The sequence below is a fragment of the Pelmatolapia mariae genome, linkage group LG15 (assembly GCF_036321145.2).
Source record: "Pelmatolapia mariae isolate MD_Pm_ZW linkage group LG15, Pm_UMD_F_2, whole genome shotgun sequence".
NCBI classification, from domain to species: domain Eukaryota; kingdom Metazoa; phylum Chordata; class Actinopteri; order Cichliformes; family Cichlidae; genus Pelmatolapia; species Pelmatolapia mariae.
The window spans coordinates 39,480,707-39,505,936 of NC_086240.1; the positions used below are offsets into that span (position 1 = coordinate 39,480,707).

General features: G+C 40.5%; 3 protein-coding genes across 4 annotated transcripts; 2 read left to right on the forward strand and 1 right to left on the reverse strand.

The window, feature by feature from the left end:
- The first annotated feature begins 936 nt into the window (after positions 1 to 936).
- On the forward strand, positions 937 to 14,259 carry tbc1d23 (TBC1 domain family, member 23). Of its 2 annotated transcripts, XM_063495424.1 has the most exons (19): positions 937 to 984; positions 2,436 to 2,547; positions 4,410 to 4,515; positions 5,781 to 5,985; positions 6,069 to 6,192; positions 6,474 to 6,598; positions 6,676 to 6,722; positions 6,809 to 6,912; positions 7,030 to 7,152; positions 7,256 to 7,348; positions 7,432 to 7,602; positions 7,888 to 7,930; positions 8,325 to 8,431; positions 8,566 to 8,708; positions 9,091 to 9,135; positions 9,847 to 9,935; positions 10,059 to 10,194; positions 11,007 to 11,201; positions 11,312 to 14,259. In XM_063495424.1, the coding sequence occupies exons 1-19, from the start codon at positions 947 to 949 to the stop codon at positions 11,394 to 11,396; spliced, it is 2,091 nt and encodes a 696-aa protein (XP_063351494.1). In that variant the 5' UTR covers positions 937 to 946; the 3' UTR covers positions 11,397 to 14,259. The 2 variants fall into 2 exon arrangements, with proteins under 2 accessions (XP_063351494.1, XP_063351495.1); XM_063495425.1 differs by lacking the exon at positions 9,091 to 9,135.
- Positions 14,260 to 15,470: 1,211 nt separating this feature from the next.
- Positions 15,471 to 20,275, forward strand: nit2 (nitrilase family, member 2). The gene is made up of 10 exons (XM_063495254.1): positions 15,471 to 15,563; positions 15,703 to 15,821; positions 16,133 to 16,253; positions 17,318 to 17,406; positions 17,484 to 17,577; positions 17,658 to 17,732; positions 17,812 to 17,890; positions 18,145 to 18,243; positions 19,409 to 19,464; positions 19,753 to 20,275. The coding sequence occupies exons 1-10, from the start codon at positions 15,536 to 15,538 to the stop codon at positions 19,851 to 19,853; spliced, it is 861 nt and encodes a 286-aa protein (XP_063351324.1). The 5' UTR covers positions 15,471 to 15,535; the 3' UTR covers positions 19,854 to 20,275.
- A 243-nt stretch (positions 20,276 to 20,518) lies between these two features.
- On the reverse strand, positions 20,519 to 24,920 carry LOC134642783 (ICOS ligand-like). Its single transcript, XM_063494733.1, has 5 exons — positions 24,860 to 24,920; positions 24,269 to 24,592; positions 23,224 to 23,502; positions 22,079 to 22,249; positions 20,519 to 20,592 (listed from the first exon to the last, which is right to left on the reverse strand). The coding sequence occupies exons 1-5, from the start codon at positions 24,918 to 24,920 to the stop codon at positions 20,519 to 20,521; spliced, it is 909 nt and encodes a 302-aa protein (XP_063350803.1).
- Between the last annotated feature and the right edge of the window lie 310 nt (positions 24,921 to 25,230).

Here is a 25,230-nt window from a genome sequence, read left to right on the forward strand (position 1 = left end):
GTATTGCAGATGCTGGCAAGAAAAAAAATATATCTGTGAATGCATTCCTACTAAAATGAAAAGATGGACAGCAGAATAAATAATATTTAACTATTAGTTCATTAGAAAAAAGAAATATTCATGTAGTCTGGTCTATATGTATTTGGGCATGACACCATTTTTGTAATTTTGTCTTGAAAATAGGTTTTATTTGCTTTGTTATTTGTTATAGAATAACAAGAGAACAGGCCTCACTTTGCCATGAAACAGAATCTAAGTCGACTGTACAATTACTGCTAATCCTCTGGCAATGGCTTTAATTTACAAACATTTCAAACAAGTCTTGATTGTTCAATTTAAAATCAGCTGTGGTGGTGCACACAAGCAAAACTATTAAAAAAACATGTTTACATTTATAACAATACTTACAACTATAATGTATATGCAAAGACTACCACACAAAATCTAAAAAACAAACTTAAGTTTCCATTTATGATTATCTGAAGTTAGGAAAATTTACATGCAAATAAAAATAACTGTCATTCATGCGATCAGAGCCAAATGTATAACCTATTTGCATCGATTGCATATGTTTATGTTTTAAGTGAGATATAAAGAATTTCTGACTCCTGACTTTAGTGATGTGTCCTACACTTTCTCACACAAACACAAACTTTGACCCACGTTTAGGATCTTGTCACTGTGTGTAAATTGTTTCTTCATCACACAGGAAGATTGTTAGGATTAAACTCTGAGGTCAGCACATGTTGATGAGGTTTTCTGTTTTTCTCTGTTTGTTGATCAATTATTAACTTTTTAGCGCCCAAATCAAAGCAAACAAGTAGTTGTCTCATCGGTTTCTTATCGCACTTTGATTTCACTTGTCAATCTCGATCCGTTGTTCGGTGACGTCACCGCGCATACCGGGCGTGTTGACGACATCTGACGTGTCTCCGTCAACACAACAATGGCGGATGCCGTGGAGGAAGCTCTTCTGGGCAGCTGGTGAGACAATTTGTTGTTCAGTCAATATTTTCGGAGCCTTTGTCTCGATTGTCAGACAGTCGCGTCGGATTTTTGTCACAGATTTCCGTGTAAAGTAACTAAAGATGAGTTTTTGTGTTTAAAATAGTGTTGGAGTTTGGTGACGTTACTGCTTACCAGCTAGCCAGCTAAATGACAATTAGCTAACCCGGTTCTGATAAATTAACGGTCGATAAATCTCAGACGGATAAAATAACAGCTTTTAAGTCTGTTCGGTGACGAAGTCTACATTTTTTGTTGGTTTCTCTGCCTCAGTGGGAAGTTTAGTAGCAATGTTAGCCGGACAGCTAATATTTAGGCGGACAGCCGCTTCCCCAGCCTCACTCTGTTGTTCCAGTTTTATTTTACTCTGAAATATAGAAAAGAGTTTATAGAAAAGTGCTGGTTATATCTAAAAACTTTTAAAGCAGCTGCCATTAAGATGGCTGGCATCGTGAAAGAGGTCTTCATGTGTCAGATTAAAGGAAAAACCTGAACGATAGACCTGCAGAGAGGGCTCTGGTAGCTCTGTTGGTGTGAATGGTGCGTGTCCATTTGTCCATTCAGATCTATCGTGAAATGTTTCTGCTTTGTTAAGAAAGATCTCTTCTGTGACACTGCCATTTGTCATAGTGCACGGGTCACTGAGGACTTCCATGAGTATAAAAGTGACCTGGATTTTATACATATATATAAATGTGTATATACAGTCATCGGAGATTTTGAACAAATGCGTTAGACATTGTTCTTCTCCGGCTTCATCAAAACGTCAGATGAGGAAATATCTAAAAATGGTGTTCATCTCTTTAGAGATTTAGAGAACCAACACACAGATTCACAGGGAAGCTGTGAATGCCCCTTTTTATGATGTTGCTCTATTGTTTTCCTCTTGAGTTTGTCACCTGTCTGTATGCCGAGTTAAATTAACATGGATTAAAAAAAAGATTAAGATGTAATTTTAGAGCAATAAACAACACAGGGCATTTAGTAAAAGCTGACATAATTTACATAATTACACAGATGTGAATAATGATTGAGTTAAATATGAAGTTAATAATAATGCATGTTGTTAACCCTGTTGCCTCACAGCGAGAAAGTCCTGGATTTGAATCCACCATCTGACCCCGGTCTTTCTTTGAGTTTGCATGTTCTCTGTGTGAGCAACTACTCTCGCTTCACCAGTTGGGTTAACTGCTGTTTCTAAATTGCCCTTAGGTGTAAATATGTGTGTGAATGGTTGTCTGTCTTTGTTAGCCTTGCGACAAACTAGCGACCTGTCTATTGTGTACCCCACTTCTTGCTCTGTAACAACTGGGATACACTAATAATTTACCTTAAAATGAACTCTTCAAATCTTATGTTTTGTTTTCAGCCTATGAACCTTTATATTTATATTTTGTGGGATTGTAACTGTGCCGTTCGTTACTCTTCAGGGACCAGGATCTCATTGACGCTCTTGACTCTGGTGGCTCAGACATGGAGATGGAGAGGGGCACCATCCAGGTCCAGGAGCAGTCAGCTGAACACAGGGCCAAGATGTGGAAGGTGAGAACGTTGCAGCTGTTAGATTGTGGTTTCAAACAGTTATTAGACATGTACAACATACTTTGTACGTCTATGGACAGAAGCCAAGAATTCTTACGTTAAGGTGTGAGTAGGCTGGATCATCTCTTATTGGCACACCCAAAGAAAAGACTTCAGTTATGTCTGACATCAAGAGTCAGTATTGTATGTCAAGCATGTGGATGACAATAATGATGCTACTTATAGGTTACTGGTGACTGACTCGTCTTGGCTTTGCATGCAAAATACCAGCCTGTGAAAAGACACGTTATCGGCTACACCCAGTTGTAAAGCAGCTTTGAATGGGATGTTTATTGTGTCTGATAATAGGCTGTTTGATAATATCATTAGGAGACCTTTTAGTCACTGTGTAAAGTTCAGAGAGCCTTTAATTTTACACGTCATAAAATTGAATAATTTGGTTTATTATAAAAAAGTTCAAATAATGCTTAAAGTCAAATCAAACACAAAGTGTTTATCAGTGCAGGAGAGCAGATATAAGATTTCTTTTTTCACTTTGGAAAACCTTAAAAATGAGAATAAAGTAGGTGTAGTTTCTGTTGTTTGTGTCAAATTCTGAAAACATTCTGACCTAAAAGTAAAAATTTGCACTTTGCTTTCATTTTCAGATTCTTCAGTTTCTCCATTAATCATCGTATAAGTCATAGACTATAAACTGAAGTTCACTTGGGGCCTCACGTGAAATGACAAAAAATATCATGGGCCAGACATTTACATTTTATTGATATGTTATATAATTGTTTATTTATTTATTTTTAAAGCTAAGCACTCTATTTACCAAAACAAAGTAATGGATTCTGATTTTAAACAACCTGTTTCACAAGCCTGAATATAACAACTCTGTGGAGTGGGCATCTGTTTTGTGATAGCACGTCTAAGCCAAAATTCCTAGACCTCCTCCTCACCAGTCACTTTCTTTAGCTCCTCTGGGAGTCCTGGGGCTACCTGAGGGTCATGTCCTAGTTGGACATGCCTAAAACATATGACATGTCCAGGAGGTATCCTGGTCAGATGCCCAGATTACCTCAAAAAGCTCCCCTAGAGCAGGCGGCCTTCAAAAAGAATTTACTAATTTCTACCATTTGTATCTGCAGTCTCATTCTGATCATAAGTGAGAGTGGGAACGCAGATCGACCAGTTAATCAACTACATTCCCTTCATGGTCAGGTTTCTCTTTAACACAACAGACTGGTACAACCTTCGCATCAAAGCAGATGCTGCAATCTGGAGCGTTCACTACCGTCTTCTCATTCCTGCAGCTTCAACTTGATAACTCAGTGGTTGTGTGTTTTTAAAAAAAAAAAAAGAAAGAATAAAAAGTCTGTAATCGTGTGGTTTACATGTTACAGCCTGGAGGTGTGAAAATGACTTCTCATAAAAAATCTAAAGATATCAAATGAACTTTCAAAGTTGTCGGTGAGTAAATATGGCCTCCCTAAGGGAGACATGAAGAAACGTACCTTTACCACTTTGTTACTTTCCAAACTTGGTTCAAAATAAAAAGAAATTATTTGCTTTAGCTGCGTGCCAAGTTCATTGAGATCTGGAGCCTTTTTTACCTGTTCATCGCTCTACAGCTGTACTGGGGTAAACCAGAGGGTGCAGAGATTTTTTTTTTATTTTATTAATTTAGTTTTTTTCTCTCAAAATGTTCCAAAAATAATATCAGCAGCTGCTACAGTATTCTCTTCATGTGTATGAATTTGTTGTCCATCAGTGCAGTGAGATTTTGGCCACTTACAGCAGATCAGTCTTTATTTCCTGAATGTCAGGTCTCCTTTTCTCCCCATGCTCAGCAGTGAATCCTGGTTTTGTTTTTGCAGATTGCTCTCAATGTCTCCGGAAAAGGCGACAGCCTGGCTTCGTGGGACGGTGTCCTCGATTTACCAGAACAGAAGCTCATTCATAACCGGAGTCAGCAGCTGATCGGTGAGTAAATGTCGGTGCCTCTGAATACGTTGACACAGTCCTGACTTTCGGATTTGCAGTGAGTTTCTCAAGCATTTTCTGGCAGATCCAACTTGAGAATAAATATTTACTTCAGTAAAAGTCAGTGCATTATTTGTGTCAGGAATTTTGCTCTCTTTTGTTTTTTGGCTCCATATCTCAACATTTAAGATCCACTGGGTTTGGCTGGTGAGGTTAAGGGGCTAAAATTCAAGAAAAAAAAATTATAGGCTGTTTGAGTTTAAAGTTGGATATTTGTGGGGAAAAAACAAGCTCGGCTTAGATAAGATTTAAAAAAAAAAATTAGGGATAAAATTCACATATTTGAACTCTTTGGATTATTAACTCATAAAGCATGCTAAGTCTTATCTTTAAGTCAGAAAAGAAACTAAAAGCTCATTTTCATTAAATAGAGTTGTTCTGGACTAATGGCGCTGGTCTCTGTGTGCAGCTGGCTCTGAGACGACCGTCTACAAAAAACGAAGTATTTAGTAATAACATCGATCTGCTTTTTGCAGTTTATCTTAGTGCAACTCTTGTCTGATATGATGCGCTGCAAATGGGCTGAATATGAGAGTTTGTGCCTGTGTGATGTTGGTGATCTACTGCTAAGACTCCTGAAGCCCTGATGATCCTCCAGAAATGTTATGTTTGGTTTAAAAATGCTTTCTTTAACGGTCTAAATCTTCTCCCCAATCTCAGTTTCCTATCATGCTCCTGTGAGTTTCCGATGCTGGTGTGGGAAGATACTAACGCTTCCTTGTTGAGGTAGCATTGTCCGCCCTCCATAATGCAAAAAAGCCTCAGTGGAGCAGCACTCTTGCTGCTGAAGAGATGCAGAGGAGTTTATTTACCACTTCCTACATTAGATAGAAAAAACAGGGCGTATACGATCGGGATAGCCTCGCTTACATACATCATGAATCATCTAGCCTGCTCTAACTTTGTACTTTTTTTCCCCTTCTTGTTCAGTAGAATAGCTCACCTCCAGTCTTTGTCACACCCTCCTCTAATTTGAAATTCAAACCAAATGTCCCGTCATTTATTTAAAGGAGTACGGAGCTGTGAGCATGAACAGCTGTCACAAGTTTAGATAATATGCTGACATGAAACTATGGGGAGAGATTCAATTGAATAGAAATCTGATAATAATGACATCATTTAATGCATCAATAGAAAAAAAAAACTTGACCTATTTGGAAAAGATAACTAAAACTGCCGACCCCCTCCGTGTGTCCCATGTTTAGACCAGCTGGCAGTGTCGGAGGATGAGAGGAGTGAAATGGCGTCCGACGTTGAGTCAGTCATCACTTTCTACTGCAAGTCACGTAACATCACTTTCACCCCTGAGCTCAGCTGGCCGCACCTGCTCAAACCGCTGCTGGGGCTTCATCTACCCCGGAGCGACCTCTACAACTGCTTCTATGCTATCATGAACAAATACATCCCTCGGTGAGTCATCTAGGCGTCTTTATTCTTTTCACCCCACTCACACAGACATGCAGGTTTTGACTGTAAAAGCTTTTCCGTTTCAGGGACTGTGTGCCCAAAGGCCGACCCTTCCACCTGTACAGACTGCTGCTGCAGTATCACGAGCCAGAGCTGTGCTCGTTCTTGGACACCAAAAAGATCACACCAGACTCCTATGCCATCAGCTGGGTATGTTGCCTCATGTTAAATAAGTTTTACACCATTTTTGCCCCATTTCAGAAAAAGATTCAGTCAAAAACAATTAAAGGCACACAGCTTCAATTTTGGTGAAATAAAAGTTGGTACAAGCATCTGGAAATGCTTTTCCCTCCTTTTTTCCCCTGCAGAAGTGATATTCGTTCACATAGATTTACTCCATATTTTTTCATCAATTATTCTCCACCTGTGCAGCTCTAGAGTTCAAGTAACACTGCTCTTCATGTGCGTCTGTGTTTGTTTCTGTTCCACAGCTGGGCAGTCTGTTTTCAAGCCACTGCCTTCCTGAAGTTACCCAGACATTGTGGGACTCGTACCTCCAGCAGGCGGACCCTTTTCTCATCTTCTTTCTCATGCTTATCATCCTCGTCAATGCCAAGTATGCAGCCAGAAAGATAATCCAGCTCGTGGCTGTTTGTGCCAGCTCTAAAAGTTTGTTTTTGTTTGTATCCTCAGAGAGACCATACTTACACAAGAAGGAGAAAGCAAAGAGGACATTATCAGTGAGTTTGTTCCTCTCTTCTCATTTTTACAGTTTTTGAATGTCTTTTTAATGTAATTAAATGTGAAAAAAAAAATTTCATCCCAGAAATGCTGGAAGCATCTCCTTCTCTCCTGGAGTCCGAGGACATTGAAGACTTGTTTTCACTGGCCCAGTATTACCAGAGCAAAACCCCTCTGTCGCTCAGAAAGGTGAAGCAAATAAAAACTGAGCAGTGCTGAATATAAACAATGAGAAAGCAAACGAAGAGACAAAGCCAGCATCTAAAAAAAACCTCATTGTTTGTTTCCCTTTGTCTGTTTCTGTAGATGAATCAGAATCTGTTTGGTAGCAGTTTGGTGGCTCTCAAAGAGGAGGACACTGACCTCAGTCAGGCATTGTGCCTCCCTGTGTCTGTCCCTGAAATTCTGCAGGCAAACCAGCTGCAGCAGGTCAGTGACACACTTGAGAGGGAAATTATTAATAGTTCTCAAGTTTGCCATGTGAGTTTAAGGAAGAAAGAGGATGTGAGGAAACTGAATTTCTTTTTTTTAGGATGGGGTACGTTTCTTCGTGGTGGATTGCCGGCCTGCAGAGCAGTACAATGCTGGCCATCTGTCCACAGCCTTCCACCTGGACTCAGACCTGGTGAGGGATAGGGGCTTTAGGGATTCTTTGAAAAATATATTTGCAGTAAATGAATATAAAACATGCTTTATTGCTTCTTACAGATGCTCCAGAACCCATCTGAGTTTGCACTCTCTGTGAAGTCCCTCTTGGAGACACAGAAGCAGTCTTTAGAGTCAGGTTCCATCGCCAGCGGAGAGCACCTGTGCTTCATGGGCAGTGGGAGAGAAGAGGAAGACATGTACATGAACATGGTGTTGGCACATTTCCTGCAGGTGAGCTGTGAAAGTGGGATGCATATAACAATTACAAACGTTTCCTTTAGATTTTTTTCAAACTCTCAAAATCTCTGTTTGCTTACAAAATAAAATAAACGAAGCAGAAGCAGGAAAGTCATTATAATTCATGCTTAAAAAAAGTAGTAATCATTGGAAGTTTTAACTGGAAAAATGAGAATTGTTTAACCTTGTTTGGCAAAACAAATTCTTTTGTGATCTTTGTTTTGCAATATTATGAATGATATTCTAGCAGATCTGCTCATTTCAAGCTTTCTGTTACAGAAAAACAAAGAGTATGTCAGCATCGCAAAAGGAGGTTTTATGGGTGAGTAGGAAAATGACAATACTGACAAGCATATTAGTCTGCATGCACACAGAGAAGTAATATGAACACGGAGAAGCCTATTTTTGTGTGTATGTGTAAGTTATAGTTTTTGTAATCGTTACATCGGTGAGGTGGTGCAGCAGTGGCTGTCAGTGATTTGTCACAGGATCTTGTTTGGACATCTCCATCATAATTTTTTAGCATGAAATAAAGTTAAAAAACTATATTCATTTCTTGTACATATATGTATGTATATAGGATAGATAGAGAGAGAGATAGATATGTTTCTGAGAAACTTGTACACATCCACATTTTTATATATCTGTTTTTTGGTCACAACTGCAGTACAGAAAATTGTGAAAGCTAAAATTCACAGAGACACATGTACTTCCAGCTCTTCAGCAGCACCTGGTAGACATGAACGTCGAGGGGCTTGACTCCTCGTACGTCCACTGGATCGTCAGCACATCTGGATCTCACAGCAGCCTCAGCTCAGCTGATGTAAGAAGTTAGGGGAGCCAGCCAACCCACTTTATCATAAAGGACATAAACATCACAATATGCTCCACACTGGAGGTGTTAAGAGAGATCTTCTGTCTGATGGCACGGATTGTTCCATTTTTCCATGAATACAGGGAGAGTCTCTGAGTGGCCCTGGAGACAGCAAAGGTGTGAAGTCCCTGGTCAACAAAATGACATTTGCTCTCAAGTCCAAGTCGGTCAATGTTAAGGAGAAGATGATCAGCTTCATTGAGAATACCTCTGCCCCCGTCGACAGGTGAGAAACTAGTTCCTCAAAACATTCACCACTGAAGCTCACACTGCAACACACTCTCTTAATTATAGGGGTGTAAATCATACAGTTTGCTACAATAACAGAATGCAAATTAATATTCTAACACTGAAAAAAAATCAAATTTGTGATTCTTCTCACATATCAAATACTAAAAACCAAAACACCAAAGTACCAGAGCGCCTTCTGAGAGCCAACTGATCCCTGAAATTCTACCAGAACAGTTAAAATTTTCCGTTTTTTGACATCCTGCTAGTTTGGGTTTAGTGCATATTTACACCTGACTGAAAACATTAAAGCAGACCATATTTGCTTTTCCATATTTCCTGTCATGAAATTAAGTTCCTTGTGCCTTATCCCATAATAGAATATCTTTCAATCTACCCTGGCCAGAGAAGGTGATTCCAGATCGGTAAGAGCTCCCAAACATCGAGATGTTTATCACTGGCATGCCCACTGGCTGTAGACCTGCACCACTCCCCAGGATTTTGGAGACTTTTAACGCATGCTTAGTATCAGCATCTCCGCCTACACCTGCCTACACTCATGTAACAACACCACACGTTCCCATACAGTACGGGCAGCAGGCTGTCTATGAGATACTGTTTCTTAGAATTTTTCTTCATGCTTTCACTAACAACATAAAACTGCTGTTTTGTCTGCACTGCCGGAGCTGCTCCAGCCTTTTAAGAAACATTGAGTCATCTTTACATCCACAAGGTCGTCGTTTTCTAGTCTAACTCACCGAGGCCTTTGGCTTCACCTTTGTTTGCTTGGAGATGCACTAAAAAGTCTGTCTTTCCATTTCATTATAGTTCTTTCAGATGATAGTCAGGGCTATGCAAAACCATAAAATAAACTATAATTTGCTTTAAATAGCCCTGAATATCATACAAGCACTAATCTGTAACCCAGATGTCGAGCTAGAAATGTCTCGTTTAACCTCTTCCTTTTTGTATTTAACAGCACAACCTGTGGCAGTAGTGGGCTAATATTTTTTTTACTGCAGGCTGGAGGTCTTCATGCCATTGGTGTTTGTGTGCAAACTGTTCTATGTACTTAATGTATAATTATCTAGTGTGGCTATAATGCTCTGACCTGCCTTGTTGCCCTCTGTAATCAGGCACGTGAGCAGCAGCGACCGCGTCGGCAAACCTTACCGGGGAGTGAAGCCTGTGTTCAGTATTGCTGATGAAGAAGAGTATGATACAGGTAAAATTACAGCAAATGCAGATTACAATTAGAAGAGGGTATTATTTTGTGAAATATTTAAGCATTGTGAGGGCTTTTATTTTGAAAAACAAAATGATTACCTCCATCTGATCTTCCTGCCAGATGAGATAGACAGTTCCTCCATATCGGATGATGACCGGAAGGAGATTGTCAACATTCAGACCTGGATAAACAAACCTGATGTAAAGCATCATATTCCATGTAACGAGGTGAAAGAAACAGGTCACATGTTCCCCAGGTAAGCTGTCAGTTTTGTTTAGGAAACTTTTTAAATGAGTACAGTGACCTTGAAGCATATTACATGGCAGCCATAATAAGGGCAGGTTGAAGTCTTTAAATACTAAGGTAAGATGCTTCACTGCTTCCTGAACATAGTTCCTGATTTTCAGAGGCTCCAAATTAATTGAACAAGCTAACATAAGTTTAAATACAAGGATTGTTTTTAATAGTTGGATAAAGTCTGGAACCCATGAACATCAATAAATCCTGTGTTTCCTCTGCTACGCCTTTACTGCGTCTGCCTTCACTTGCTGCTTGTTTATGGGTCTTTCTGCTTTCAGTTTTATCTTCAGTAACTGAAAAGAGATCACGTGACTGACTTGGCCATTTCTTTTCCTTCAGAAACTCTTGGGCTGGCTTTGCAGGAAGCTTTGGATCATTATCCATCTGCACTATAAAGCACCATCCCACAAGTTTTGCAGCATTTGACTAAATTTGACAGTATTAATCGACTGAATAAACTCATTGCGAGTGTCCTGGGCACTCTCAGGATTTTCAAAGTAAAGTGTACCGTCTTTGCAAGAAGAGGAGAAAATGTGAATGACTAACATTTCTTGATACTCTAATTTTCTTCACTGAAATAGTGATGCTTCCCATTGAGGTGAAAGTATGTTTTTGGCTTCTTGAGCACAGTTTTTGTCATCCTTCTCTGGCTGTCAGGGGTGGACGAGTTTGGCTTCGATGTGCAATGAGAAACGAATAAACAAGCAAGCGCTGCGGCCACTTATTAAACATTAAATCCTAACACTGATTCTTCTTTTGTGTTTCCAGTCACTTGTTGATCACAGCCACTCACATGTACTGCCTGAGAGAGATCGCCACGAGGAAGGGCTTTGCTTACATCCAGTCCAGACAAGCGCTGAACTCAGTGGTGAAGATCACATCCAAAAAGAAGCACCCAGAGCTAATCACGTTCAAGTTTGGAACCAACAATTCAGCTGGAGTGGAGATTTCAGCAGTTGAGAGGTGCTTGTCTGCACACAGATGAAAAACTAATCAGACATGAATTTTAAAGTAGTGGCTTTACGATTTATTAACATTTTCCCTTTCAGCTAATGTCTGTTTCTCTGTCTCAGATATTTGATTCCCAATGCGGGCGATGCCACGAAGGTCATCAAGCAGCAGATCATGAAAGTCCTGGATGCCCTGGAGAGCTCATAAATGGTGGTGGTGAGCTCATTGTGGGAGATTAATACAAACTGTAGGAAGAGGCTCCGTCGGTGAAACCTTCTCCTACTCTCCCTCCTGGACAGATCCCAGTGCAGTGTTGACTGTGAAGCCCCGTGTGTCTGTCTTTGGGACATGTGGGCACACTGCTGACTGCAGACCTGTGAGCCAGGCTGCGAGTGTTGAAATATTTAGGTGCTCCGCTGTCATCCAACCATTATATTATACTTATTTAAAAAGAAATATTGGTTGTAGTGTATGTTCTTCTCTACTGTTAGTATAAAATGGGATCTCATTGCAGAGGAGCTCCACTCTGATGAGTTCCCGCTGGCCTTAACGTAGCGTACTGACCGACCAGTGGCGAACTTCTTTCATCCACACATGACTGACCTTTTCTTTTCCACCTGAGCGTTTTGATGATGACCCATTCGTTTTGATGTGAGCAGTATTGAGTTTCTCGTAACATGTTGCGTAGATTTAACGATCATCTGGTCAGCATGAGTCAGTAGCTCGGACATAACGATGCACACCCCCACCCCCAGAAAAGCAGTACTGGCACATGAAGCAGATTTCCTACTGCAGTAACTGTTTTTGATAACTTTACTTTTCCAGCAGGCAGCCTTAAATATAAACTATTTGACAGTTAGTTTCTAAATATGTAATGTGTATATATATATTGTGTAAACTGCTCTGTATACAGACCTTTGCAATGTCATTTTGAAAGCATATCCTGAGAGAATATGCAGTGAAACTTGTAAACTTTGCCAGATTTGAAGTTCCCCTTCTTTCTGATTTTCTGCTTTTATGAAAATTGATTAACCTCATCTCATAGCAGTCTGATGTAGCTCCCAGAAAGCCTCTCTGGACTACATTATGAGCACCTCAGTATTTTCTCGTCCCAGTCAGTTTCACCATGTGAATGATATCCCCCGCTCCCCCGATGAGTAAATTATATCCAGAAGGCTGAAACATTAGGGAGAATGAAAAGATCACGGTAACGAGCTGCAGAGGTTTGAAAGGAATGGACCTGATATGCTCATTTGCAGCTCTATTTTTATTTTTGGATTCAACTAGAGTAGCTTTGCATGACTGGCAGTGCAGAATAATCATTATTTATGTTGTCCTCCAGCTTCAATTCATCTGTTGTCTAAAGCTCCTCCTCTTTTAAGGCAACTTGTATTCTGATTGGCCCCTGAACAGCACTGATGAAGCGTCTGTGCCGTGAGATGACCATGTTAAGGATTCCTGCTCTCTTTGACATCATACAAGTCAAAGTGTAGAATGAAAATGTGTAACCCCGAGCCCTGAGAGCAGTCAGAAGTCTGAGCTTGGGCTTATGGGGATTACGTGGACATGTTTAATATGTTTAGTATCAGTGTATGACAGGAAATAAGTAAAAGCATATGAAGTCCACTTTAAAGACAGGGTTTTCATGGTGCACAAAAAGCTGATCTCATTTCTGACCCACAAAAACAACTTTTCTGTCCACACAATTTGCAGAATAGAAGAGCAGCACAGGTGGTTCTCAAACTGTGGTGCACAGATCCACAGGTGATTATGACCAGGGGAAAAACATGGGGTTAATCCACCGTGGATGAGTATGATTTTTTTTGAAAGTACAGAAGTAGACAAGAGTTTGGTGTGGTTGTGGTGACATTTATTTCACTAAAATTCAGATTAGATTTTTTTTTTATTGCTCTTGATCGTTTAGATGTTTTTGAGTGGCAGGCATGCTACAAAACGTTTGAGAACCACTGATGTGAAGTTATCACGACTACACTGATAAATGGGCCGCTGTTGACTTCTGATGGATGTTTCCCACTTACAGCCCCCAGTGTTCATCTGTGCTGTCACATGATTTTTCGTGCTGACTTAATTTCCAAAGTGATGGAAGGCTTTAAAAAATCGAAATTATTTTTACAGGGTGAAGATTTCTGTTTCCCTGGAAAAAAAAGGCAACATAAATAAGAGGAAAAAGAAAAATGTCAGCTATCAGCCAAATTTTTTGTAACATCAGTATCAAATTTCATAATCGGTGCAACCATATTTATATATAAATATATATCTCTGTCTGCAACTCAGTCTGTCTCATGTATTAGCTAAAACCATATACTGTGTTAAGCAGTCTGCAGTCCATACTGAGCAGTTTCAGTTTGCTTGCCACTGTTGCCTTCGGCCTCATGCCTGTGATGTGCGATATGGGCACCAGCAGTGGCGGCATATCGCAGCAGGAGCGTGAAGATCCTCTAAAATCGCGGTTCTGTTCATAGCGCGGTGGTGTTTAAGGTTCGGCTGAACGGTTTTATTTTGCATGCTTTAACAGCTCCACATGGGTGTCACACTAATGCGCGATTTTTGGTCTGTTTCAGAATTGTCACGCCCCCTCGATCGCCGTATCTTATTCTTTAGTCATAAAATCTGCTGTGACTCTTTCTTGCTTTCTTCCTGCTTATTTATTTGCTTTGAAGTCTAGTTGTGTGTTCAGCCTCCCAGAGAGACCTCCAGTGTGACAGTTGCAGTTTAAACTTCAGCCCAGAGGGCATTGACCCCTTTCTCAGACTGAAAAGCACATTTAAACTATGAGCAAAGCAAAAAACAAAAGTAGAATTCAAGACAAAATCTGTTCCCGACCCTCACTCCAGTCTGAAGCATTCCTGTGTAATCCATGCGTTGTATTTTCCCCATTGACTGGAACATCCTCGACTGGGAGTCTTTACATTCTCTGTAACATCACTGGCACAGGCTGTCAACCACTAGATCAGAATGCGACATGTCTCAAATGTAATTTGCACCTTACTGTACTGCTGTTATTTTCTAAGCATTTCTGTTTTTAATAAATGGAGATTATTTGACTGCACGTTTGGACACACTCATTGTGAAACAGCATTTGGCATGCAGTTATGACCAAAAGTTTTTGGACATTAACTTTAATTTTAATTTTTGCATTTTTGCATCTGTACAGCAAAGTGGATTTTAAACAAGATGTGATTGAAGTGAAACTCTCAGCCTTAATTCAAGGCTTTAACAAAAGTATTGCAAAATAAAATATTAAACTACAGCCTTAAGATGAACAGTATCAAGTAGAAAGTACGTTATTTGCATTGAAAATATTGTCCAATAGAAGTAGAAGGCAATGTAATGTGAAATTACTTAAAGTACAAGTACAATGAAACATTAAAAGTTTGTAAGCACATATACTAAGGTACCTTTCTCCATGAGTCATGCCTGTGCTGACATTGTAAGACATTGGTAAGTCAGTAAGACAGCAGGGGCGGATGGTAGGACCCCGTGCCCCCCCCCCCCCCCCCCTCTGGACACGCCCCTGTTCTAACAACCTGGAGGGAAATTTGTCATCTTAATTTTTTTAGCTGTTTAAATCTTTGACTAAAAATTATTCAAAACCTGAACAAAATTAATTGTGGTTTTAATCATGGCCCACACTAATTTTTTTCTTCATTTACTTTAGTATTATTCTTTAAAATATAGTTTTCTTAGTTTATTGTATTAGTCAAATAAGCAAAAAACAGCTTGTTTGTTTTATGTCCAGGGAAAAACATTTTAAAAATCTTAATCGTTTATATACTTCAAACAGGGTCACAGTCCTCCTTTTGAATATTTTTGTTTTTCCTTTCATAGCTTAGCTATTCTCTCTGTAGTGGAAGGTTGGACACTATTTGTGTACCATGAGTAATCCCCCTATTTTTTAATCGCTGAGGTTCATTAATGCTAGTTCATCTTATTTTATTTTATTTTTTTACTTGGAAATACATGTTATATTTAGGAATGTTATTACTGAGCAGAGCCACTGAGATCCTTCATTTTTATTGTTTATTAACCAGAAAAGTTGATAACAATGATAATCTTGTGCTGAATCGACCCACCCCCTGTGACGTTACACCGCCTTAAATCTTCACATTTAACGACCTCAGTTTTTCGTAAGCTTAAATTTATATCGTCAAGTCGCCTAAAAATAACACTTTCGATTTCAAAACAGTCAATAATATTTCTTTAGTACTGTTTATTTTTTTTATGTTAAATCAAGAAGGTCTCTTATTTTGAAAACCAATCCGCCACCCGGAAACACATGACCCGGACTGTGGCGCGGTGAAGTGTGCGGATAGTCCTGTGTGTACATGTCTACTTTAGCCAAAGTCATGTCCAGTAAGTACAGAGCTCTCCGTGTTTCGCAGTTTAATGTTAAATCACTGAGCGCGGTTAAAGTTTTGAAGCCTGTACCGCAGCCTGAGGCTCTCCGTCACTCGCTGCTGCTCGCTGAAATTCCGTGTTTGTGTTTCCTCAGAGTTCCGTCTGGCGGTGGTCCAACTGCAGGTGAGCAGCGTCAAAGCAGACAACCTGAGCAGAGCCCGGAGGCTGGTGAAGGAGGCTGCAGGACAGGGCAGCAAAGTGGTGCTGCTACCGGTGAGGAGGAAGGGGGTCCTCAGGGCTGCTTGTCAGCAGTCTGAAGTGCTTATTTTAAAATACAAGCAACTAAACGAGCCAGAGAGGCTCAAATTGAGCTGTAGATTTTATTTAAAAGACGTGTCCTCTGAGAGGACGGCGCTTTAACATTAACGCGGTGTAGTCTTTATGTTTTTATGAACTGTTTGTCCCCTTTTCTGGACATCCGTTAGTGCAGGAATGAAATATTTCTAAAAAGTTCCCAGGAGAGGAACTTTTTGGACTGCTCAGATTAACCCTATGAGCTTATCATCTCCCTGTCATTAACACAGGAATGCTTCAATTCTCCATATGGGACCAACTTCTTCTCCAGATATGCCGAGAACATCCCAGGAGAATCCACCCAGGTGCTGTCGGAGGCAGCAAAGGAGAACGAGGTGTATCTGGTGGGAGGTGTGAAAGCATCCGTGGATTTAAATCTATTACATAGAGTACATTAAAGTTCACTTCTAATGATGTTACTGTAAAGGAGCTGATGATGCTTCATGTAGTTCAGCTACAGTAAGAGTTGTGTGTATCACGCTGTGGTGTTAGATCCTCAGAGTTAAAAGCTCACCAGTAGTAGAGTTAATATATAACTCCACTGCGTTTCCTGCTGTGGGTTGTCAAGACGATGTGGAAAATTTAATCTTTTTCTGGGTAAACTGTAGGAAAAAATAGTGAGAATTTTGAATGTTTAACTCCTGGAAAACAGCTGCTCTGCTGCTTGCACTTTACCGTGTTTTATCCTCTAAGTGTTCCATCAGAAACCTTTTTAACAGATCCATCACACTAAAGAAGCTCAAGGTTTCATTTCACGATGTGTATGTACAAGTTATCCCTATGAGATAAAATCTCAGGTTTAAGACTTTTTTTAACTCTTGGATGAGTACGATGTCACAAAGAGGGATATCTGCTGTTCAAACCTTCTGTTTCCAAGAGGTGACCAATCAGAAGAAAGTTGGCTTCAAGGAGAGGCGCTGGTCTCAGGCGGAGGATGGACTGATGGGCTTCACCACAGACAGTATAAAAATAGACATGGCGATCTGACCTGTTGAAGTCCTGTTTTTTTTAAGCATTGAGTTGAAAGTTTTCTCCATCGTCATGTTGGGTGCAAAGTACTGGAGGTGACGAGGTTTTACAGAATTCTCCCAAAGATTTATTTTAGGGAGTCTTTGGGTGTCGTGTCTCTGTCACAGTCCAAGGATAAACACATGGCGGTAGTAATGATCATAACAGGGCCACTTGCCACCCAAGCCTGGTCATCGTTTAAGAAGATTGGGATAACTTTAAATCCAAGTTCAGTTCAAACTACTTTTCATTATGTCGATGTAGGTTTCCAGTTGTCCAGGTCATTGTGGTCTTAACTGAACCTTACTTCTTTATGTTTGTGATGACATCTGTCTCTCTCATCCAAGAGCCTTTTCAGTTGAACCCTCTTGAATTTCTAAGCTCTTAAGACTCGTCATCATCCACAGGATCCATTCCCGAGGAGGATGGTGGGAAGTTGTATAACACCTGTACAGTGTTTGGCCCTGATGGAGAGATGATTGTTAAACACAGGAAGGTATGTGTGGGTCATATACAGTGTGTGGTCAGTTGGAGAGATGAATCCTCTTCATCTTTTTTCTTTCCTCCTCTAAGATTCACTTGTTTGACATCGACGTTCCCGGAAAAATCCGCTTCCAGGAATCTGAGACGCTGAGCCCGGGGAACAGTTTATCGCTGTTTGACACACGTGAGTGACAGTCGCAGACTCTTGCTTTCTGCCTCGCGGTCTGGATGAGCATACATTGATCTGATGTGTTCCTCCTGCAGCGTTCTGCAAAGTGGGTGTTGGGATCTGCTATGACATGAGGTTTGCGGAGCTCGCCCAGCTCTACAGCAGAAAGGGTAAGCATCTGAAAGGAGTGTTTAGATTTTGTTTTCCTGTGATGTACCAGAGCTGATTGGACTGTGCTTTTGTCCTCAGGCTGTCAGCTGCTGGTTTACCCCGGAGCCTTCAACATGACCACAGGCCCCGCCCACTGGGAGCTCCTGCAGAGGGGGAGGTCAGACTGAGGGTCATAGTCAGTCACTCCCAAAAAGAATAATTTACTGCAGACATGTTAGTTATCTTTCAGCCAGATATCTGATCTGAGGGTTGACCTTTTGTTAGCCAGACATGTTACTTATAAGGCAAAAGAACGCCTGAATGAATCCAAGCTGAATAATAAACGCAGCATGAAGAGAGCTCAATGACTACAAGCTGAGATCTGCTGCTGTTTAAGTCTGCAATGAATCATTTTAATGTCTCTTTATGCAGGGCGCTTGATAATCAGGTGTATGTGGCCACAGCATCACCTGCCAGAGATGAAGCTGCCTCCTACGTGGCCTGGGGTCACAGCACCGTCGTGAACCCGTGGTAAGAAAATAAGATCAAAAAGCAAAAAGGCAGGACGTGATAAGGCGGTTAAAGTTTTCAGAGAGACAGCTTAAGGCAGTAAAAGTAGAAGAATTCAGGGGTTTTAACAATGTAGAGCAGTTAGGGTGGAGTACAGATGTAGAATCAGCAAACTGTTATCAGAGTTTATCTCACTGCCGTCTCTGGTTAAGCTGAGGAACTCCAGTAGGAACAGTAGACAAACTTAAAAAAGCAGCAAATTCATTGTAACTTTGTATTTCATGAGCTTTAAAAACTGTTTGTCACAAGGTTTAAATCCAGGGACGCCTTCCTACGCTTCGTTTCCACTCCTCCTGCAATTCTCCAAGTTCTGAGCCGTTTATTGTTCGGATGCCATGCACACCATGTAAAGTGTAACTCAGGTAACAGGATGCAGGTTAAATAGCCCACGGTGGTTTTTCGGGTTTGATTTGGATCTGGGCTGCCACACAAACGGCTTGAGGGAATATTTCACGTTGGCAGGCGCGACCAAAGAGCTTTAAAGTTCATCTGGGAATTTCGGCTTTTCCAGGTGTTTAGTTTCTTTCTGATGACTCCACCCCGTCGTGTGTTACCTGAACCTTCCTGCAGCTCCTCTGCTGTCATGTGTGGGTTTTGTTTGTCTGTCTGAGGAACAGATAGGCAATTTAATCTAACGTGTTTCTTTAAGCAGCGGAGGTTGCGTGCTGGGAGCAGTTTGTCATCTTACCCTGTTCTACGGGCATCAGCTCTCGTTTTTTTACAGTATGTTTTGAGTCAGTCGCAAAGAGGAGGTGACATCGAGTGAGTGTCACCAAGAGGTCTGAAGAGTTACTCATCAACTCTGGAAATGTCGTCAGTTGAAAAGTGTCCAGCGACAAGTCCTTGCCTGCCTGTGAAGTAGAATCGCCGGCTTACTTCATGACCGTACAAAACAGATGAAACTTAAACCTTAACTGTGCATTAGCATTTAAAGTTTTAATGTGTTTCCTGCAGGGAATTTATATGAATGTAAAAAAACAAACAAACAACTAGCTCTTATCACATACAATAAATTATTCTATACTTATTTTGTAAAAATGAAATCTACAAGAAAATATCAACTGTGAGGAAGTCTAAAGGAGCGGTTCAGACTTGTGCTGATTTGTGAATAATTCTGTTGTTACAGGGGAGAAGTCATTTCCAAGGCTGGACCAGAGGAAGCTGTTATTTATGCTGACATCGGTGAGGAAAAACAGAAGTCTGCTTGTCTTTGTGGAATGTGAAAGTCAGTTATGTAATCTTTGATCAGGTGGTGAGGAAAGTGGAAAAATGAATTTCTGCTCTGAGAAGAAGTTTTAGTTTACTGCTTTAATGATTTTCTCTACAGAATAATAATAAAAAAATGAACAGCTGACAATGTAAAACCGAAACATTTCAGTCTGGTACAGCAGCAGTTACTGCAGAGTGCTCGTATTTACTCTGGCGTTGCTGTTATTGTGTCTTCTCTCTAAATGTGTCGCGTGTTTTCAGACCTGCAGTATCTGGCCGACATCCGGCAGCAGATCCCGATCACATCTCAGCGTCGGGACGACCTCTACACGGTGACGTCTGTGCAGGAAGGCTCGAGCTGAACTCTGAACCTCGGGTCCAGCTCTTCAAATCGAGCAAGAAGGATCCTGTAAATTCTCATTCACGTGATTTTTGTTAAAGTGGATTGAAGAGAGATGCAGACCTGCAGCAGCTCGCTGTCTCACTGTCCAGCGGAGGAGGAGGCTTTTAATCGTGAAAACATGAGAATCAGCTGGACAGTCGCTGATTGGCTGTTTTAAGATAACTTGAATAAAGAAACGTTGCATTAAAAGCTGTGACTTTTATATCCAGTGCAGATCTAGTTGAAAGCTTTTTGATGAGCAATGACTCATTTATCATTTCTGGTTACAGATGAATAGGAAGACTTGCCGCTTGTTTGTTTTCGGAGCTTTCTTTGTTTCTGAATCAGTGCTCAAGAATAAAAAAACCTGAAATCCAACGCAGCTTTCTTTTACTCTAAAAGAAATATGAATTCACCTCTCGTACGCCTTTATAGATCTATGAAGTAAAAGAGGGCTTAGTGTCATTTTGGAAGTCTTTATTAAATCTTCAAATAGGTTCTCGCAAAAAACAAAAACTAAACAAAACAACCACCAAGAATTGTTCTTGTACAGTATTTTTAAAAACTATATTTAAATGGTAATTACAACAAACATATTTACACATCAGTGCTTCGTGGCTTCTTTTTTTAAGTGACCGTCAGGACTCAAACATCCGTCTCCCTTTGTTCCTGGTTCATCAACTCGTCTTCCAACCTGAATTGATACCGTCTTTTGTATCCTGATGGTGACAAATAAACAAGTTACAAAAGCACAACAAACAACCTGACAGCTCTGATTTTTCTAGTTAAAGAGAACCTATTATACTTGTTTTGTGTCATATAAATACTTTTAAAAATGGTGGATGCTCATATTAAACAGGTTTTATACAGTGAGTCCAGCATACGTACAAGTGATTGCTGTGAGGGAAAAGCTCAGACTTTAGATGCTCCATCAGCTTAACAATGAGCTCTTTCAAATTGTATTTTAGTACAGTACAGTATAGTATAGTATAGTATCCCAGACACTTCATTGGCTCCCACCACAGTATAAACTTCTCTTTAAAAATCCTTTTAATAGTTCAAAAAATTCTTAATGGTTTGGCCCCCAGTGCAGCAAGATGCCCTTAGATCAAAACTCAAAACCTTTTGTGTTCACACAGGCTGACATTCAGCAGCTCATCACTCATTCATCCATTTTCTTTCAGTTATCCAGTTCAGGGTCACGGAGGGCTGGAGCCAATCCCAACTGACATAGGGTGAAAGGCAGGGAACACACAGACCGTCACAGTCACGGTCAGTTTAGAATCACCAGTTAACCTGATCCCATTAACTGCATGTCTTTGGACTGTGGGAGGAAGCCAGAGTACTCTGAGAGAACCCACACATGAACTCCACAAAGAAAGACCCCAGGTGGGATTTTAACCCACGACCTTCTTGCTATGAGGCGACCGTGCTAATCACCACATCACTGTGCCGCCCTCAACACCGTAGTTTTTCTGTAAAGTTTTCACTGCCTTAAGGTATTTTAAACCTTCACAGGTTTTTATGTTTTTATCTTCTGCATTAAGCACATTGAGTTTATGTATAATTAAATAAACTGCTCTAAACACTTGATTTCAGATGTGATTTTCTACATCCAGCTCTGTGTGACGTCTTACAGAAGACATTCCTAATGTTGTGATCTCAGGCACTTCTTACAGCTCAGTGAAAATCCAGCTGTAAACACCACCGTGTTCTCCAGTCTCCACCCGCCCAGGTGTGGGTGGGTGCTGTTTAGACACAGTGGAGGAGCACAAGGAAAGGACCCTGGAAACTTAGATTGTATAGCTTTTGTATTTTTAAATATAACCTTGTATATTTTTAGCACTATGCACAAGTTCTTTCTGCTTTGCATTCATATCCATCATGGAAAACGATAAAGGAGGCACAGATTTGCTCTGCGCATGACAGCATGCTCAAACATTCATCCAGACTCATATAAAAATAGAAACTTCCTCAGATATTTGCACCAGGTTGGTTTTATATCAAACAGCTGGGTTTGAGATGCCCAACTGACAGTTTTTTCCCAGTAGCCAAAACATAATTTACATAATTTCTGCATAAAGTCCACCAATAAAAAAGCTCCACAGGTTCCAGTGTAAAGGCAAAGGCTGCAAATATTTGATTTAACTATTTGCACTATTTTCTATTAAATTCACTGATAAACAAACACATTGATCTGCTTACCTCTCTGTTGTTGTTTGTGTTCTTCCTTCTTCCTCTTGCTTATTTTGTCCAGGTGGATCTGATACGCCACTCCAGCTATCACCATGATCCCAACTACCACACACAGACCTGTGCTGAACATCCACATGGCCGACGATGCTCGATTCGTCACAGGCCTGGCCTCCACTCCATCTGAGCAATCATCAGGAAAAAACGATAGTAAAAATGTTTTCAGTGTGCCATGGATCCAAGGCCAATAAATAAAGTGTAAATAAATAAATAAATAACATCTGACTCCAAAAAAAACCCGCAATAAAAAAAACACTAAAGAAGAAGATTTAAAATCCAAAGAGTCCAAATCCATAGACTGTATTTTTTTATATTTTTTTTTAAACCTGTCCCGTTTTGTTCTTTTGCCATCAGAATTATTGTCTAAAGGCGAAGAAAGATGCCCAACGGATTTACTTTACCAAATGGACCATCCCAGCCTTGCCGTAATGGTCCATTTGATTTACCTTTTATTGTTTATTTTATTTTATTTTTTTTTTACTTGCTAGATACGGGACAGGGGAAAAGAAAAGGGAGAAAGAAAGAGGGGGAAGAAGAAAAAAAACCAAACAAAAAAAAAAAAAACAGCGGAGAAGAGGGACGGGGATAAAGGGCAAAAAACAAAAACCAACAAAATAAGCAGACAAAAAATACATATATCGATCACCTGGATCACCTGTTGAGAAAGAAAAAAGAAAACAAGCAGAAGAAAACGAGAGTAATAGAATAAACAACATCACAATGATATATGGGAATATAACACTACATACTTAATATTAAACATTATTGTGCAGCACGTAAGATCGACTGTATTTAAAAGATGTACATCGCCAAGGTGACTTTTAAATTTTTTGACTGATTGATTAACTGATTGATCCAAGAGTGATAAGATTTAAAAAACAAAACTGTCTGTCTTTACATGTTAAACTAGAGCTTTCAAAAGTTCAAAGACGATAAGAACTGGATTGCATTTGCTAATGTTAATTAATATCAAACCAGTCAGACACGTGATATTGCCCAGTATAGGGAACCAGTTGATAGCAGAATTTGCATAACTATGAGTTTCACAGATAAGGAGAATCGTGCTGCTATGTCTGAACACTAATGAATGCACTTACAGGTTGACATCACGGTTTGGTTCATAGATTGGTTATCAATGATGCACGACACAGTGGAGTCGTCGGAAATGTTGAGGGTCAAGTGGCTGGTGATGTTGTAGAGATTGTCTGGGAGTGATGTCATCTGAGTCCTCACCGACCCTGCGGGCGGCTCCTCTGTGTCATTGATGAGCCAGTACACTGCAGGTGTGGGATAACCTCCAGTGGAGTGACACAGGAAGACCTTCTCATCGCCCTGCACTGCCTCTTCCTTCTCCAACTTTGGGGAGCTGAAACTGGCTGCAAACATATGTGTTGATTCTATATTTAGTAATATTTAGAATCTCTTTTCCTCCAGTAATTACATGAAAGACGCTGAGGAATTAGAGAAAGCATTAAGACATTACTCATCATGGAAACAATGCCTCCAACACTTCCACAATATGATTGTGAATGTTTTCATGCAGCAGTTTTTTGTTTTTTTCTAGTCTTCTAACTAGTCAGATACATATGGTACCTACAAATCATTACAGACACGTGTGGCATGTTATAAATGTGCAGGAGTTTTGCTGAAACACATCTGAACTGTTACAATTCAGGTGTTTATATGATAAGATCATCTACCACTGATGTAAACAGGTGCAAACAAGAGACAAACGTGACTTTATATCAGATGTAATTCAGAAACTCTGACTCCCATCTGGACTCCGGCAAAGAGGGAAGAAGAATAAATAATGTCTGTAACTGTGTTGGTGCAAAGTTAAAAGAAAACCATGCACTCACTGCATTATATTGCAACTTATATTGAACTGGAACCTGAATTTTGTGTCTGTACATGAATACAGAGACTTTGGTCACAAACAGATCTAGAAAACGTTCAATTTTGTTAATTAAAAAAAACCCTAAAATACAAAAAATTAAGTGTCTGGTGCTTAAAATTTCCGGCTTTTAATATGTCCTCATTCAATACTCCGACAAAATTTACAGCCATGGCTGCCACCAACCACCAGAGACTGGACTTCTAAATATCCTTTTTCTTCTTCCTCCTGAATCCCGCGGGACTTACCTGCTGTCCTGAGGCATGTGGTGCACAGCCTGGCGCTCTGATTCTTCCCTAACACCATGAAAAGGCTGTAAGATATTTGGTCTTCAACGGGACGAACCGCTGGCAGGTTTAAAGACACGTTTCCAGTCAGAGGAGCGTCAGATGGGACTGTGACTCTGTTATTGCTCCATGTCTCCACACTTCCATCGGGCTTCCATACCGACCTGAGTATCAACTCACTGCCTCTCATCCACTCAATGGTGACATTCTCGGAGTTGACTAACTCAGGGAGAACGCAAGGCAGAGACACTGGCCGTCCCACGATCCCCAGAACACAACTGTCATCTGCACACAAAGAGGAGACACGCTCATATTTACTGTCATTATGTCACCGTGTGATCTACATGGACAGACAATCATGCATCTTACCCAAACAGGCGCACAAACGAAATAAACTCAACAGAAGTCCTGCGCGTAAAAGTGCCACCGGCGTCTCCGGATTTGGGCGCAATTGCGCACAAAAACTAGAAAAACTATCAACAGACGTTTTTCTCTTCAGCTTGGAAAAGCAAACCTCGCTCATTTCTGCGTAATTCAAATGTCAAACTTCACTTCCTCGTCCTCTGCTCGTTCCAGCCCCGAGTACACCTCCGACCTCATTAATGTCAGTCATGCCGCGGTCTGTTGTGCCATACCTGCTCTCGCGCTGTCTCTCTGTCTCTCTCTCTTTCTTGCGTCTTTTCTGAGTTAAAAAAGTGCAAAAACACCGCCGAAGGATTTAAATATAAAATATAAAGTAGAAAAATAAAATATCAAGCATAAAACTCGAGGACGGTTAGTTTCTGTCAGCAGTGGCCGCGGAGCTTCATTGAGCGGAAATTAGTCCGACCTGCTCACTTCATGTCAGGTAACACACACCCAAACATACGACACGAAACGTGATGACATCTGACTCTGTGACTCATTCACAACATCTGGAGAAG

Excerpts from the sequence above, each read along its gene's own strand:
- tbc1d23 (XM_063495424.1), top strand. The coding sequence starts at position 947 with ATGGCGGATGCCGTGGAGGAAGCTCTTCTGGGCAGCTG. Across the intron at positions 6,599-6,675 it reads ATCATCCTCGTCAATGCCAA|AGAGACCATACTTACACAAG; the intron begins GTATGCAGCCAG and ends TTGTATCCTCAG. Across the intron at positions 10,195-11,006 it reads ACAGGTCACATGTTCCCCAG|TCACTTGTTGATCACAGCCA; the intron begins GTAAGCTGTCAG and ends TTGTGTTTCCAG.
- nit2 (XM_063495254.1), top strand. The coding sequence starts at position 15,536 with ATGTCTACTTTAGCCAAAGTCATGTCCA. Across the intron at positions 15,564-15,702 it reads TTTAGCCAAAGTCATGTCCA|AGTTCCGTCTGGCGGTGGTC; the intron begins GTAAGTACAGAG and ends GTGTTTCCTCAG. Across the intron at positions 18,244-19,408 it reads AGCACCGTCGTGAACCCGTG|GGGAGAAGTCATTTCCAAGG; the intron begins GTAAGAAAATAA and ends CTGTTGTTACAG.
- LOC134642783 (XM_063494733.1), bottom strand. The coding sequence starts at position 24,920 with ATGACTGACATTAATGAGGTCGGAGGTGTACTCGGGGCTGGAACGAGC. Across the intron at positions 24,593-24,859 it reads AACGAGCAGAGGACGAGGAA|ATGACAGTTGTGTTCTGGGG; the intron begins GTGAAGTTTGAC and ends CTTTGTGTGCAG. Across the intron at positions 20,593-22,078 it reads ACACAAACAACAACAGAGAG|GATACAAAAGACGGTATCAA; the intron begins GTAAGCAGATCA and ends TGTCACCATCAG.